Source organism: Gekko japonicus, unplaced genomic scaffold, assembly GCF_001447785.1.
Source record: "Gekko japonicus isolate JY-2015 unplaced genomic scaffold, Gekko_japonicus_V1.1 scaffold297, whole genome shotgun sequence".
NCBI lineage: Eukaryota > Metazoa > Chordata > Lepidosauria > Squamata > Gekkonidae > Gekko > Gekko japonicus.
This window is the reverse complement of record NW_015162486.1, coordinates 680,236-697,757: the sequence shown is the minus strand read 5'-3', so window position 1 is coordinate 697,757 and position 17,522 is coordinate 680,236. Positions and strand designations below refer to the sequence as shown.

Genomic DNA, 17,522 nt, shown 5'->3' with positions numbered 1-17,522 from the left:
ATGTTAAGACATGAGAGTATTCATATATGTGTGTTAGAAATAGAGAGTATAGTAAGAGTTGTTTCACTCAGCGGGCTTTAGTCCTTGGCAAATGTACATAGGATTGCAGCCTCATCCGTGTACTCTGCACCCATCTATCCTCCCAAAATGGTGTAACTCAGCTTGGAGGGAACACTGCTCACTACCATTCAAAATTACAGGCCACGTGCCACTTTGATGTTCAGACATGAGAGTGTTCATATATGTGTGTTAGAAATAGAGAGTATTCTCTCTTCCACCTGCTTCCAGACCCCAGGGAGGACACTGAATCCTGAAGAGGGACAAGTAATTTCACAATAACTGCGGTTGGACAGGATATCCCCCAAACTCAAGACAAAAACGGGACCTTAGCACAGCATGCGTGTTTCTCCTTCTTCCCCATTTTACCATAACAGCCCTATGAGGTGGGCTGGATTGATCGAGAATGACTAGCTCATGATATCTAATGAGGTTCACAGTGAGCAAGGATCCGAGGGTGGATCTCCTCTAGCCTAGTTCAATACTCTAATGAATGGATCTCAAACTTTATGAAGTGGGGGACTTATTTCTGAAGCTGGAGTCCACAGTCTTTCCAAGCCTGCAGGCACTTTTAGAATTCTGACATAATTGGTGGACAGGAGGTGGAGTCAGCGACACAATGGTTGCTCCAGCTTACCTTCAGTCACACAGTAAAAATCCTCGTACCTTGATGGCAGCGGCTGACAAAGCTTTAAAAACCTGAACAGCAAATCAAAAGCCTTGCTGGGCAAAAGCCCCAGTTGGCACTGCCCACTTTCTAAAAGCACTTAAAGGTAAAGGTTCCCTTGCTCAAAAGCCAGTCGAATCCGACTCTAGGGTTGCGGTGCTCATCTCCGTTTCAAAGCTGAAGAGCCAGCGCTGTCCGAAGAGCACCGCAACCCTTTTGAGCAAGGGGACCTTTACCTTTATACACTTACTGGGGAGTAAGCACCATTGAACAAAGCTAGACTTACTTCTGAGTAAGCACATATAGATTTGATGTAGTTGTTATAGTAAAAGGGCACTATCCACCTGAATAAACAAGCCTAGAATCGAGGCTGTAACAATCCTGGCCATGATCCATCTGTAAGTGTTCCCATGCAAGCAAGCCCCAGGGAACAGCTGGCAGCTACTGTTGTCACCAAGAGTCTTTGGCCACATAAGAAACACAGTCAGAGGAATTATTAGATTTTTGCAATGAAAGAAAACAACAACAACATTTAATAGACAGGATGCAGGCAGGAAATATAACGGTATTGGGGCTGAAGTTTCAGAGCTTTATGAAACTTGATTTACAGTTTATTTATCCGTTTGGTTCATGCACGTACCCTTTCCTCCCTTCTTCTTTTTTTGTTTTCTTTCTTTCATTTTTATCCCTCCCCTTCCCCCCTCCCCTCTGTTTAGGGCTAGGAAAGAAACTGGGTTTACAGGAGGGAAAGGGTTGTTTGATAATGTGCCCTATGTTATATATTGAAAAACAACAATAAACCTTAGGGGGTTGTTTATTTGGTGTCATTTTAAAAAACCTCCCTGCAAACAGAAAACCAGCAAAGAAAGGCGGTAGAATCTTTTCCCCTTCTGGGCATGTGTTCTCTTTGCATGGACTTTTTAACAGAAAGAAACTTTTGGTTCTGGAATCCACCATCTGCATTCACAAATGTTACAATCCATTCCACCCTTTCTGGGCTTTCCTATTGGATTCTGCTGCGTTTGTAAACCACACTCTAGAACAGTGATGGCGAACCTTTTAGAAACCGAGTGCCCAAACTGTGACCCCAAACCCACTTATTTATTGCAAAGTGCCAGCAAGGCAATTTAACCTGAATACTGAGGTTTTACTTTAGAAAAAACAACTCATACATTAACTTAAGATGATCCAAACAAAGTAAGGAAAGCAATTCCAAATTCTTTCATTGACTTTAAATTATTTGGCAGAGAGAATTCGACACTTTAATGATGGTCTGGGCCTGGGTGGGGCGATGGCATGCCTGCCCAAAGGGAGGGCTCTGAGTGCCACCTCTGGCACCCGTGCCATAGGTTCGCCACCACTGCCCTAGAACTATAGCCTTGCCCATCAGCTACCCAGATAAACACACTCATCTGAAGAACTGAGGGCACCGCAGCTCATACCCTGCTACAAATTTTGTCAGTCTTTAAGGTGCTACTGGACTCTTCCTCTTTTCTACATGTTAAACAGTATGGATTCAGGCACTCCCAGTACCTGTAGGCAAGGGAGATTTGTTATTTTATTGTAAATGCCAGCCTTGGGGGGGGGGGGCTAGTATAACTTTAAGACCAAAATATGAATTAAGAAGTCTCTGGTTTGAATCTCGCCGGCTCCTTGAACAGCCTTAAGCATGTCAAACTCTTCCACATGACCTCCTCTCTGCAATATGGAAGTAATACTGACCTACTGTGTATTTATTTAGGACATTTTTATCCAGCTCTTCCTGAGATTAAGACGCTGAGCTGCAGACCAGAAGGTCTGTAGTTTGGCAGTTCAAAACCCTAGTGCCGCGTGATGGAGTGAGCTTCCATTTCTAGTCCCAGCTCCTGCCAACCTAGCAGTTCAAAAGCAAGAAATTGCAAATAGATAAATAGGTACCACTTCGGTGGGAAGGTAACAGTGTTCCGTGTGCCTCAGCGTTTAGTCATGTCAGCCACATGGCCACGGAAACATCTTCGGACAGTGCTGGCTCTTTGGCTTGGAAACGGAGATGAGCACCACCTCCTAGAGTCAGATTTGACTGGCTTTCAAGCAAGGGAAACCTTTACCTTTACTTAACCCAATTTATAAATGCTGGCCTAGTTATGCCATATTGTGAGATGGGGGAAGGGGTCTGTGCCTGCTTGATCCCCCCCCCATTAGCCAGCTGGTCTTTACAAGGACCTCCAGAGGATGCAAACTGGAAGGGATAATTCTAATTGGGGTTTGCTATGCCAGTGATCTGGGGAGAGGCTTGCCAGCTGCTGAAGACCAGTTGACTTCACACTCCAAGGGCTGGATTTTGCTTCTGGCCACCCCCCCACCCCCCACCCATCCCCATCATTTTTCTCTTTCCTTCTTTGGAAAGGTCCACTAGGTTTCAGGATGTGTCCAAATCAAAACCAAATATGAGGACAAAAACAGCACCTTAAACACTCCCATGATGTACACGTATAAATAATACCAATTAATGTCTGCCCGTGCTCAACTGCCTTACCAACAAAAATGCATCAGCTGCTTTGGATAGCCTCTCGATCTATGCCTCTACAGAGCTGTAGAATGTGACATGTGGTTCTCTCCCCCCCCTCCATGAGATAGCCTGGGGTGGAAAAAGGTGGCTAACTCAGGATGACTTCAGGTGGGGCAGCCGTGTTGGTCTGAAGCAGCAGAACAAAGTTTGAGTTCAGTGACGCCTTTAAGACCAACAAAGTTTTATTCAGAGTGTCAGCTTTTGTGTGCAAGCACCCTTCATCTGATATGGTGAAAGAGAATTTCCTCAACCATTACAGCTAGGAAGAAGGGGAGGTTGCCAGGAAGGGCTAGTTAGAATCAAGATGCATAAGTAACTGGGCGATTGTAGCTGAGATTGGATTAAGGCAGTTGTTAAGATCTGTGAATTGCAGTAAATTAGCATACAAGTACAGGAGTTAACAGGGCTCTTTTTGTAGAAAAAGCCCAGCATAATAGGCCACACCCAACAGCAGAAACACATTAGCATATTGGGCCACACCCCTGACAGCACAGCTCATTAGCACATTAGGCCGCCCCCCCATGTTACTAGAAGTGTGGTCATTCAGCCACACCCACCTTTTGCTTGTTATTCTGTTTACCTTGTTTGTTGTCAAAACCCAGGGTCTTTTTTTGTAGCAGGAACTCCTTTGCATGTTAGGCCACACACCCCTAATGTAGCCAATCCTAATGAGTTTCTGCTGTTGGGTGTGGCCTATTTGTTGTCAAAACCCAGGGCTTTTTTTGTAGCAGGAACTCCTTTGCATGTTAGGCCACACACCTCTAATGTAGCCAATCCTAATGAGTTTCTGCTGTTGGGTGTGGCCTATTATGCTAATGAGTTCCTGCTGGGCGTGGCCAACTTGGGAGCCAGCCGGAACTCCGTTCCTGTGCGTTCCTGCCCAAAAATAGCCCTGGTTAACAAACAGATGTGAGAATGAAGTTTTGAGGCCGGCGGCACCAACAACATTCAACAAAGTTCAATACCCAGAATTGAACTTTGTTGAATTTGGTTGGTCTTGAAGGTGGCATTGGACTCAAAACTTTGTTCTCACATCTCTTTGGTAACTTTTGTATTTGTATGCTAATTTACTTGTAAACAAAGTACAAAGCAGGTGACTGACGGGTACAAATTCAGCGCTAATAACAGCAGTGTATGAATACATATAAATAACTATTCTAAGATAAAACAATAATATACATGTGTTTCAATCCATCAAAATCCATAGGTTCCCCTTCTCAAGCATGACACATCAAGTGTAGCAGTTTCACATATTTCTTCCAGTGGGAGAGAACCCTAAGGCAGTGACACATCCAGTTCACAACTCCTCTTTCAAATACGATGAATAAGGCAGTAACAAATCCAGTTCACAACTCCTCTTTCAGATAAGGTGAGACGGGTTGCCAGCTCTGTTTCCATTTCGAGTTGATCTTCATCGGAGTTACTCTTATCTTACAATTCCAAATATGCTGCTCAATTGAACCTTGAAAATGTACTGATGCAGTGAAAGAAATATGTGAAATTACTACACTTGATGTGTCATGCCTGAGGAGGGGAACCTTTGAATTTTAGTGGATTGAAACACATGCTCATTATTTGTTATCTTACAATAGCTATTTATATGTATTAATAAATTGATCTTATTAGTGCTGAATTTGTACCCTATAGTCCAGGTATGTCCAACAGGTAGATCACGATCTACCAGTAGATCGCGGAGGGGTCAGAGGTAGATCACCAGCCCCACTTGGTCTCCTGGTATAAAATAAAATAAAAAATGTTTGCAGTTCTTTCTGGATCTTCGTCTCTGTTTTGTTTTTGCTTATTTTGCTTACCAGTAAATGACAGAAGGTGCATTATAAATGGGGGAGGGGCGGTGGAACCCAACTTTAGTGGGTTAAAATCTAATTTGAAACTAATTTGAAACTTTATTTTCATGGTGGTAGATCACCGGCACTTTTGGCCGGAAAAAATAGATCACTACCAGTTCGAAGTTGGACATGCCTGCATAGTCACATACTCTGTATGTTGCTTACACGTCTGTTTGTGGCTGAGCTACTGTCATTATTGTCAGTAATGCTAATTTACTGCCATTCACAGATCTTAACAACTGCCATCTCAGCTGTAATTACCCAGTTACTTTTGCATCTTGATTCTAACTAGCTCTTCTTGGCAACCCCCTCCCCTTGAAATCCCCTTGATCTCAATGGGTTTTACTTCCAAGTTTTTTGTTGTTGTTCAGTCGCACAATCGAGTCCGACTCTTCACGACCCCATGGACCAGATTACGCCAGGCCTTCTGGTCTTCCGCCGTCCTCTGAAGTTTGCTCAACTTCATGTTTGTTGCATCTATGACACTGTCTAATCATCTCATCCTTTGCCGTCCCCGTCTTCTTTGACCTTCAATCTTTCCCAGCATCAGGGTCTTCTCCAGTGAGTGCTCCCTTCACATTTGGTGGCCAAAGTATTTGAGCTTCAGTTTCATTATCTGGCCTTCCAGGGAACAGTCAGGGTTGATTTCTTTTAGGATTGACTGATTTGATCTTCGTGCAGTCCAAGGGACTCTCAAGAGTCTTCTCCAGCACCATAGTTCAAAAGAATCTATTATTCGGCGCTCGGCCTTCCTTATAGTCCAACTCTCGCAGCCATACATGACTACTGGGAATACCATTGCTTTGACCATGCAGACTTTTGTTGGCAGGGTGATGTCTCTACTTCCAAGTTAGTATCCTTAAAATGGAATGTAGAAATAATATGCCATGACCTGGATAGCCCAGACTAGCCCAATCTCATCTTGGCTGCTAAGCAGGGTCAGCCCAGGATAGCCTTTGGATGGGAGACCACCAAGAAAGTCCAGGGTTGCTACACAGAGGCAGCCAATGGCAGGCCACCTCTGAACAAACCTACAGGGTTGCCATAAGTCCACTGGGACTTAATAGCACTTTCCAACACCACTAGAAGTAATACTATTGTAAGTGGGGGATCAGAGTAATAATGGGAACACTTGGATTCCCTGCCAGCGGCTGACTTTGGGCTGTCACTCTCTCTCAGCCTGTCCCATCTCACACTGTTGTTGTGAGGATAACATTTAGGAGGGGACCCAACACCTCCTCCCTACGTTCCTTGGGAGAAGGTAGGGTAAAGAGATCATAAAGAAAGAAAGACCTAATGACTTTTTCAACCAGTTGCATGATCACCAGGAGACTCCAGGGTGCTTAGGTGGAAACTAAAAAAGGGGGATAGATTTCTGTAAAAATGACATCTCTTTGTTCGAAGCTTTGGCCTGGATCCAAGGAATCATGACTTCCTTCCAGGAGCTTTAAATTTATGATCCCCACCTCCAATCACCAGTATACTACCTGGCCAACAAACTGCTTTCGGCCTCAGGGAGAGCTTCCAATGCAGTTTTCATTTTTCAGTATCATTTTGTTTAGTAGAAGGAGGTGAAGGTGGTGTACATGTGAGGTTACCCAGAAAGCTGGGTGGCAGATTTGACCCTGGATGTGCCAGATCCCAATTCACTAAACCAGGCTAGCGCCAATAAGCAGGGTGAGGTGGGGAGCAGATCCAGACACTGGAAGAAAGAAGCCTAAATTCCAGCAGGCTGTGCAAGGCCAATGCATCAAACTAAGCTGCTCTTGACAGGCACCCCAGCTCCCAAGATTCAAAGTGAGAGGAAACACACACATACACACACAAACACACGCAAATAAATGTTGTTTTACTACTTCCATTGGATGCAAAAGAATCCAAAAGGCATCTTAAAAGACTATCAAATGGATTAGGACAAGCCTTCAGGAACAACCCCCCTCCCTGCCGCCAAATCAGATTTACAAAACTGAGGACAGGCTTCATGTTCTGGACACCAGACCAGAAAATAAATCTTTAAGGTAGCACAAGACTATCTGCTGAGTGTGTGTCTCTAATAAGAAGAAGAAGAAGAAGAGAAGAAATTGGATTTATACCCCGCCCTTCACTACCCGAAGGCATCTCAGAGCGGCTTACAAACTCCTTTCCCTTCCCCTCCCCACAACAGACACCCTGTGAGGTGGGTGGGGCTGAGAGAGCTCTGACAGAAACTGCTCTTTTTTCAAAAACAGCTCTTATCAGAACTAAGGTTTGCCCAAGGTCATCCAGCCAGGTGCAAGGGGAAGAGTGGGGAATCAAACCCAGATCTCCCAGATTAGAGTCTGCGCACTTAACCACTATACCAAACTGGCTCTCCATGTGAACCTAGGCAAATAGCATGTGATCCTAGGCAAATGAATCCATGAGCTTAGACTGGGGTAACTCTGCATAGAATTGTACTATAAGGCAGCTACCCCACTGAAATTTGAACCCATTTATAATAATGAGGGTGATAACAAAATCAAAATATTAATCAACCTGATGTGGTGTATTGGTTAAGAGTGTCGGGCTAATATCTGGAAGACCAGGTCCGAATCCCCACTGGTGCCATGGAAGCTCATTGGTTGACCTTGGGCCAGTCACGCACTCTCAGCCTAGCCTACTTCACAGGGTTGTTGTGATGCTAAAATGGAGAAGGATATAAGCCACTTTGGTTCCCCACTGGGGAGAAAGGTGAGGTATAAATTAATTAGATAAATAAGTATTAGTATATTTTCAGATAGCCCTGGAATAAGGTGTGAGGCTGTGGCTCACTGGCAGAGTGTCTGCTTGGCATGCAGAAGGTCCCAGTCCTAGTGTCTAGTTCTTCTACCTGAGACCTTGGAGAACTGCTGCCAGAGTAGACAATACTGAACTTGATAGACAAATAGCCTGGCTCAATAGTCTGAGGCAGCATGGTCTGTTCCAGTACTGGGTTTTTTGTTTTACTCATACCTACTTACTTCCTAGAAGCAAGATGTTGGGTATTACAAGTTGAAAACACTCAGTATATCTAGGGTTAAATGTTTGTTTATGTTACTCACAGGAAGTCACATGTTTCTCATGTAACCAATGTTCTTTAGCTGTAGAATACCCGGGAATTTTCTCCCTGATCTAGGGATTTGATTGGGACTAAAGTGTCAAGGTGTATTACCATTTTATGGCTTCTCTTCCTGTCTTTGTTTGGTGTTCTGAAGAAACAGAAGAGCAGCCATAATCTCTCTCTTCTAGTTTTGTCCTTGTCGAGTAAGGATGTAGCCGATTATGCTCTGTTGTTATTTTCATCCCAGTTACCCTTCCCATGCTAGAATTTAGTAAAAACTTTATATTTTAATCACACATGGACTCTCAGTCTGAATTATTTTACTCTGGCTCTGCTGGACCATCTTATCTCTGCTAAATACCATTTTTTCAATACCTCACTATCACCCAACACAAGAACTGGTCTTGAAACCAAGATTTCATACATTGGTATTTATGTTTTTAAATTGTTATTGTTATTAAGACCGGCAGCTGCTCTTCGGAGACTCGGGGAGAGGTTTTTCACGAACCTAATACATGCTCCTTTTGTACCCAGATACCTCATGTACTGAATGTGGGACCTTCATGCCAAGCAGATGCTCCAGGGGGCAAGCCATGTCCTCCCACCTTATTCCAGGCTATCTGAAACACTGCAGAGTGTCTGTATGTGAAACAAGTGGAAAGTTCCTGAACATGGGAGACAGAATGGTAGTCTCCGGTTATTTTATTTGCCTTTAGTTTACAAAGCACCTCTTAGAAGTCTTCAGGACCCATCACAAAAGACAAAACATTTAGACCCCTAAGCAAGTTTTATTTAGTTTGTTAGGGTTTTTTTTATCACTTCATTTATAGTTCGCCTTTCTCACTTGGACTCAAGGCGGATTACACAGAGTGAGTAAATACAATCGACAGGATGGGGGTATTCAATAAACAATACAATAAACAATAGTATTGTCTGTATACTCAGCAGATAGGACTCAGCCAACCTCTACAATTCACTTAATAATCTAAAACTTTTTCGTTCACACGGTTCATTTAAAAGAAAAGAAAAACAGAAAGATGTGATACAACCCAAATTAAACACGTGTGCAGTCTAATCTTATGCGTACTTACTTGAAAGTAAGTCGCAGTGGATTCATGCCCAAGAGTGATTAGGCTTCAAGCCTTAAACTCCATGGAGGTCAGTGAAAATGTTATTTATAGGCATTTACGTAACTTCGGTTGGGTTGGATTGGGACCTGAAGAGTTAGGTGCGATGATCCCACAACAGCTCCAGGAAAGAGGGGAAAGGGGTGAAATTGGTTTTGACGCCGTAAAGAAACGAACAGGAATCCTCTCGTTTGATTCCCAACGCTGCATAGCGGTGCCCTAGAGTTTACGCATGCAGGAAGCTGAACCGGCAAAATGGACGGCACCACTTCAGAAGGCAACTGGGGGGGGATCACATTTCCAAAAGTTCCCCTATGTTTAAAGAAAGAAGAAAACCACCATAGCATGCAAAGACTTGGAGGGTGAATCCTTAACCTTATTGTTCTAGTTTTCTCTTTGCGGGGAGCTTTTTTACGGCCAAGAAGCATTCAAAGATTGAATCCACCACCTGCAGATGAAAATGGTGCCGTCCATTCTACCACCCTGACATTCGGCACAACAGCCTTTCTCCTGTACGTATGAAACAGTGCTATTATTTGGGAGGTCCCAGCTAAGATTTCATTAGTCTTATGAACTCGCTTTAACTCTGTCAGCCTTCCGTCTGCAGTATAAGGGGTATCTGATCTCTCCGGTTTTACACGGTATTTTATGACTTTATTCTTACAACAGCCTTTCTCCTGTACGTATGAAATAGTGCTATTATTTGGGAGGTCCCAGCTCAGATTTCATCAGTCTTATGAGCTCGCTTTATCTCTGTCAGCCTTCCGTCTCCAGTATAAGGGGTATCTGATCTCTCCGGTTTTACACGGTATTTTATGACTTTATTCTGTGTAAGCTGTCATTTTAACGTTGTTTTAATTGTATTATATTAATTGATGTAAACCACCCTGAGTCCGTTTACGGGGAGGGCGGTATATACATCAAATAAATAAATAAATAATAACAACAGCATTAGCCTACCCTACAGGGCTGTCCTAAGAAGATGAGTGAAACCCATGCTGATGGATCAAAGGCAAGCATGTTCTCCAATAGGGGTGCTCTACAGGTCGACACCAGGGCCAAGCCGCCGCCGCATTTTACTCTCTCGTGTCATCATTTTTTATTTGTATGAGACTAGCGGCCTCAAAAGCCAGGAGTCCTCAAAAGCTACAAGAGCTCTTTGGACCTCTGAGAGGACGTGCATGAAACTATGGATTTTTATTCAGAAGTAAATCTTTCTGAGTTGAAAGGGTTTTCTTCCCGGTAAGCTTGGCTTTGCCTGCTCCCAGTCCCAGGTGCCTGGCTTCTCTCTCACAATGACGTTCACCTAACCTTCCAGACGCCTTTTTTCAGCTCCTTGAAATACCCCTTGTGATTTCCCCCTCCCAGACAAACATTTTCCAGATTTGATTTGATTTTGGGCACGCTTCTAGCGGTCCCGATCCATCGCGGGATGCCCAATGGGACTGTCGCAAGAGAAGTCCTTAAGTGGATCGCTCCCATTTTGTGTGTGTGTGTGGTCGTGGGAAACTGTCAGCTATTGTTAGCTTCTGTTGATAACGTTTCCCTCTCCGACCCCCAGCCCGGGGACAAACTGCCTGTCAACATCCATAAGCAGACACAAAAGTTTCTGGAGACCGTTTCTTACCTTCCAGCTTTCGTGATGATCATTTCCGTCCCCACGTCGTGAAATTTCAGCCACAATTCCCGTTCGTGCAAAAACACTTTGATTCCCTCCATGCCCTGGAAAGGGAGCGAGGAAGAGACTAAAATAATCGTAGAATCAGATAAAAATCAAACCGTACAGGAAACGGGGGTGTGTGTTTCCTCTCGCCCTTCACCCCCTAATTTAGAAACCCATTTCAGAAGGATATTAAAGGGGGGGCAGAGAAGTTTGGGGCAAAAAAAAAATGGGCCCATGTGTGGAACCAGGAATGAGGGGGCCCGGGTTCAAATCCTCCCTGGACGTAACATGACTCCCCAGGGCTGTTGTGAGAATATAATGAGGAAGAAGAGAATCGCTCGTGAAAGAAAGGGCCGCGTGCAGATTTAATAGATAATGTCCATAGAGCCTTTCCATACGTTGCACTTTTATGTATACGCCTGATGTATTTTTTTAAAGGCTGCGGTCCGATATACAATCGTCTGAGAGCACCTCATAACTTGCCGACACGCAATTGAAAGACCTTGTCTCGTGCGCTCGCAAACAAATCCGGATTGGCTGCTGCTCCGCATTATCATTTTTTCCCTCACTGGTTTGTCCCTATTGCTTTGGGTTTCCCTCCCTTTCCCCACGTGTTTTGCTCCCTCTGGGACTACAAGAGAGAGCATTCCACATTGGGGACGACGACGACGACGACGACCCTGAAGCAATAGGGACAAACGAGTGACAAAACCGACAGTGTGGAAGTGGCTGTAACATCGGCTGCACTCCCTTTTCTACAGACTTGGGGAGTTTGCATCGAGATCCTAGGCGCAGGGACTCAGAAGGAACTCCCCCCCCCCATGTCGCTATAGAGATGACTGTGCAATAACTGAGTGCTTTCCTTACTTCAAATATTCCCTTTGGCCACAAAGCCCAGGCACAAACGGCTCTGGAGCGGTGGATTTATCTCCCCAAAAGGCCAAAAAAAGTGAGGGGGACATTAGACACTGGACGGGAGGGGATGCGGCGCGGGAGGGAGGGAGGGAGGGAGGGAGGGAGATAGGCAGAGCCCGGCTGATATTCAAAGCAGCCCGGCGGTATTGGGCCGGAGATCTGCCCAGCGCCAGCGGTCGTGGGAGCCGCTTGTAACTCCCTGATAGGAGCCGGCCTGATAGGCTCTGGGCCAAGAGCATCAAAATAGAAGGGGCTATAATGGGAGCGTCGAACTGTGCCGGGCAGGCGCAAAGAGCGGGCTGGGGCGAAAACCTGGGAGGGATGCGGGAAGGGGGAAGGCCCGTAGTTGGAAGCCTCACGGAGAGACAGTGCTGGCACACCGTGGAGTGGGGGAGAGAGAGAATGTTGTCACCCTTCCAAGAAAATAGTTTCAGAGGGCAGCCGTGTTGGTCTGCAGTAGAACAGCAAGCCTCGAGTCCAGCAGCACCTTCGAGGCGAACAAGGTTTTCGGGACATGACCTTTTGTGAGCCGACGCTCGGGTCAGATACGAAGGGAGGACCTTTGACTCTGGGAAGTTCGCACCGCGAAAATCTTGTTGGTCTCGAAGGTGGTACTGGCGTCATTCCGGCAGTCTCCTCCGAGATTTCGTGTCCAAAGGCAGAATCCCTCCTCTAGTCTACCCAGAAATTCAGAGAACTCCTTTCCACTTCCCTCTTGCTAGGCGGCTGCTGCTGATAATGTGTGTTGCTGTTTTCAACCAATGGACCCCTGTACAGCAGACAGACACATACGCAGACGCACGTGAGCAAAAATATTTAGAAGGCCACCCACACAGGAATTCGTACTCCCGGATCCGAATGGCAATCCACAGTTCTCCGGAGTTCCCAACTCCGTTTAGGGTTTGCCGTCATGTCTACTCCGAAGTCACCGAACTAAGGTTTACCCCCGGATGGCAGCCCGCGTTGTTTAATCGACGGCAGTGTTCCCTCTAAGCTGAGTTAGCGTGAGCTAGCTCACAGTTTTAGCCTCCGGCTCACACATTTTTGCCTTAGCTCAGGAAGGATGGCTCCAGAGCAAACTAATTTGTGCAGCAGCCAAATCGCTCGCTCACAACTTTAATGCCAGAGGCTCACAAAGTAGGATTTCTGCTCACAAGACTCCACAGCTTAGAGGGAGCATTGATCGACGGTATTTGCATATGATCAAGGGAGCAAGGCAAGTGCCACGGAAGCTGCCACCGGCTGGCAGCTTTTTCATCTACCTTCAGCGTTCTGTTACCCCTACTCGGAACGCAACAGCAGCAGGGAGAACCACTTGGCTCCCCCCCTCCAAAAAAAAAGGAGCTGGTTTTCTCTCGTGTTAATCTGTAGTTGATGAATAGGCGGGTTCAGTTTGGCAACCGCGTTCCCAGGTCAGCATCATCCTGAGCGTTTGTTCCTCGGAGCCGGCCTCCGCTCTTACTCCAACATGTACAAGTTTACTCGCGTTAAAAAAAAACCCCCAAACTGTCTCTTTCTTAGTGGAGAGAAACAAGCTTCCAGTCTAAGGGTGCGAACCTAGCAGAAGGCCCCGTGGCAGAACCTACTCTCGAGTAAGCTTGCATAGGATCCGGCTGCGCGTGATTTCAAAGGCTGCAAATGTGAATTGCGTTTGGCCTGCACTGCAGGCTTTCTCCAAAGGGGGCAAGCAGGGCCCCGAAAGAAGAATTGGTTTTATACTCCGCCTTTCTACTCCCCAAATTAGTCTCAAAGCGGCTTACAATCGCCTTCCCTTCCTCTCCCCACAACAGGCACCTTGTGAGCAATGCTTCCTCTAAGCATTGGGAGCCAAAATTCTACTTAGTGAGCTACTGGCATTAAAGTTGTGAGCGGGCAATTTGGCTACTGCATAAATTAGTTTGCTCTGGAGCCATCCTTCCTGAGCGAAGACAAAAATGTGTGACCTGGAGGCTAAAAAACCTGTGAGCTAGCTCACACTAACTCATCTTAGAGGGAACACTGCTTGTGAGGGAGTTCTTAGAGAACCGTGACTGGCCCAAGGTCCCCCAGCAGGCTGCAGGTGGTGGAGGAGTGGGGAATCCAACCCGGTTCTCCAGAGTAGAGTCTGTCCCTCTTAACCACTACAACACGCTGGCTTTCTTCCAGGTTCTGGACCCCCCTTCCGTCTGCCGCACCCAGATCTGAAAAGTCTTCCCAGCATTCACACCATTTAACTTTTAAAAAATATTTATTTATTTATTTATTGGTTTTAATTCTTCTCTGCTTTGAAGGAACTCCTGTAGCCCTGGGATCTGAAGGGAGGAGGGGGGAGGCAGGGCAGCCATATTACTTTCCACTGTTCTGTAAACGATTAAAACTTTTTTTTAAAATGCTTTATACATGGAGAGGGAGAGCCGCGTCATCCCAGTTCCAGAGGAAAACTCTCTGCACCACAAACCCACCGCGACCTTTCGAAGCACCCCGAAGCCATTTCCTGGGTTCTTCGAAGTACTTCGCCCGAAAACTGCAACGTCAGAAGGGATCCAGTCAGAAAACCTCGCAGGCTCTGACGGGACTCGTTGGAAACCTTGCTTGCGCACAAACATCTGGGCGCACTTGGAGGGGGGGGCGGGGTGGTATAAAGTTTCCCGGTTAGTGCCCTCTGGATGTACACAGAGACACCTGCCTGTGTCTACTAACGTCGACCTCTGTGTGATTGCCGCCCTAAACCATACCTAAGCATCTTCACAATTACTTAACCTAGACCCTTTCCTCCTTTTTTACATTAGGTTGTCCTAGAGCCAACTACGTTAGTTTAAGATGGCGGCGGGGGGGGGATCTGCTCGTTAATCTGGTGGCTGCGACCACAGATCCGGGAGCGGCAGGTTCGACAGGGGATTGCTTGACGGAGAAGATAATATTCAAAGGGGCCTCCTAGGGATTATGGAGATTCCCAATCGACGGCCGGTTTAGGGTGACGGGAAGAAATAGCTCTACCTGTTTTGATATCCGAGGCAGAAAACTCGAACGGCGGCACTGGGCCCTCCCCTTCGGTATCCAACCTCCCCCCCTAACTTGCAGTAGGGCCGGCCTGCCTTGCCAAAATGCAGAGTGACGCACGTTATTCTTGGTAGGGACGGAGTAACTCCTTTCGGATCCCCGACCAATTCGAATCCCAGACCTTCTGTCCGGCCCACGGTGCCTGGCCGCAGATGTCCAATGTCTGCGACAACCCTATTACGAATATGACAGCCCGATTGCCACGATCGATCAGTTCTGGCTAATAGATATTGTGGGCTGGAGGAGGAATCAGAACCTGTCGGACCCCCCCCCCAATACGCAGCTTCCCGCCAGCCCCCCCCCCTCCCGGTCAGCCTACCTGTTGGGCAAAGGCGGCCTGGGGCGAGGCGGGCTGCTTGCTGCTGGCCCCCAGTTGACTGTCCGGCTTGCCCTCGCTGGCCAGCTCCTTCGTCTCGGATTCTACTGGCGTCGCTGGGAGCCCGAAGCCTTCCTCGGCATCCGCCATCTTCTCGGCCGCTGAGCCCCCCGCTGCCTACACGGCACAGGCACGCCGGCACATGCAAAAGGGAAGAGGAGGAGACGGGTCACACACCACGGGCTTGCGAGACACACGCGGAGTGGGGCGGCGGAGATCGCGAGCGGCTCTTGCCCGGGGGTCATCTCACATACCGCGAGAGGATCTTGTGCGCCAGGAGAAAGCGGGAGGGAGAAGTGAGAGGGCGAAGAGGTCTAAGGAGACCCACCCGGGCACATTCAGAGCCGGCACGAAGCAAGGCCGGCGGGCCCTGCCAGTCCAGCAGGAAGCCCAAGAAGGGGGTTGCTTTCCACTCCTCTCGCTTTCTCCTATGGATGCATCAAGGAATCACAAAAACACAGCAAATGCATTTGTTATATGCATCCGGAAGGCAAGATCTCACCATATCATCGCGCCCGATAATGTGCATATCATTTATGTCGCTTTCTTCCACTGTTGTAAAGACGAGAGAACCGCAGCGGTCCTAGGAAGACTGCACGATTGACTTCTGTGCGTGGGATCGGGCTGCAGGGTTGCTCAGGCCCCACTGAAGTCAATGCGGTTTGAGTACTCGAACCGTGGCCAGGACTGTGGTTCTTATTTGTTGGGTTAGAACGGCCTCTCTCCCTCTTGCTTTCCCCCTCTCCCTGTTTCTCGATTCCCCCGCCATATATGAAACACAAAGTGTGTGCGTAGGTAAACAAACACACACACATCAGCCGGAATGTTTCCACACGCTGGCTCACACACACACCGGTGCACACAAAGAAATACAAACACATACACAAACACACACATACATCTATCTGTGTGTCTCTCTGTGTGTATGGTATACAGCAAGTATGGGAGCGAGCACAATGCAAGAGAGGATTGTTGAGATATCTGCGGTTTGTATACATACCTAAGCAGTATGTGCGCACAGATACTCTCGAAGTGAACTGAGAAGGTGAGGGGGGAGCATGATTAGTTGGCTAAAGAGGGCAGAGCCATCAACTTCCACCCACAGGTGCTTGTCAGAATTATCTGGGAAAATCCCCATAAACATATAAGGCGCTGTTTTGGGCACTGTTTTTTCTCTCTGAAGCCCCTCGATTAGAAGCCATTTCACTTTCTCAAGCGATCCCGGTTTGATTTTCCGTGGCTTTTCGCTGCTGAACGCCCCCCTCCCCCGCCAGAGCCTAGACCTTCTCATAAACTGAGGTTGCTTTATAAGAGTTTTCATTATGAGAGCTCCTTTCTTTGCTATCATGACCTGCAAGTCTAATCTTAATTATATAAACAAGCCCACCACCACCACAAAGAGAACATTTTTTTCTCGGAGCACAGACAGACGACCAAATTCGCAGATTGGACCTTAAGGGTTACAGCAAACGCCCTCCAAAAATGGTCTTTTGGGAACCGAGCTAGGAATCAGAATTTGGAGGGGGAATAATATCTGTTGTGATGTATGAAATCAAGGCCAGCGGTTTAACGGTCTTATTTGGCCTAAGGATGGGTCTTCAGAGGGACCTTAAAAATAACAACCCAGCAAGGAAAACACAACAGAACACCTTCTGACGCCCCCATCCCAGATATATGTCTCTGGGAAGAAGAAAAAAATACCATGAATTGAGCTGGAATTTAACTTCAAATAATGGTGCAGGATTGTTTATTGGTTCTGAGAGTCATATTTATTTGAAGGCCTCACCCACCTCCCCAAAAATCAGGGGGACTTACTTTCCGAATAACCCGTGGTTTGAGTCTGGCTGTGAGACATTTTAATTTGGAGAATATTTTCATTAAAAAAAATAAGGCTACCTTTGTTGAGAGGTATCCTACTGCAAGCAATGGGAAAGTTGCTGAACGGAAATGAATAGAGCAGGGGCCAGTAGCATCTGGCCATTAATGAGCTTGTGACCCACGTGCACTTAGAGGAAAATGTCCATTATCATTCCCAGTAATTTAAATTGTGGTGTAGAAATCTTCAGCATTTTTAATAATTCCAAGGAAAAGGTAATGTTACCTCGATAGAATTAAGCGGATCAAATGCAGTCAGAACGAATGTTTTAAAAAACGGGAAGCACATTATAACATCTAGTGAAAAATTAAATAATTCTATTTTCTCCATAAATGAAAACATATTATTA

The 17,522-nt window shown here is 46.5% G+C and overlaps 1 protein-coding gene across 1 annotated transcript in view; it reads right to left on the bottom strand.

Moving 5' to 3' along the window:
• The window catches only part of TBX5 (T-box 5), a 74,685-nt gene extending 59,298 nt beyond the window's left edge, over positions 1–15,387 (bottom strand). The window contains exons 1-2 of the mRNA XM_015405931.1: positions 15,241–15,387; positions 10,932–11,026 (exon numbers count right to left, since the gene is read on the bottom strand). Of these exons, the coding sequence (XP_015261417.1) occupies positions 10,932–11,026; positions 15,241–15,387 (242 nt within the window). The remainder of the gene's footprint in view (positions 1–10,931; positions 11,027–15,240) is intronic.
• Positions 15,388–17,522: the final 2,135 nt, after the last annotated feature.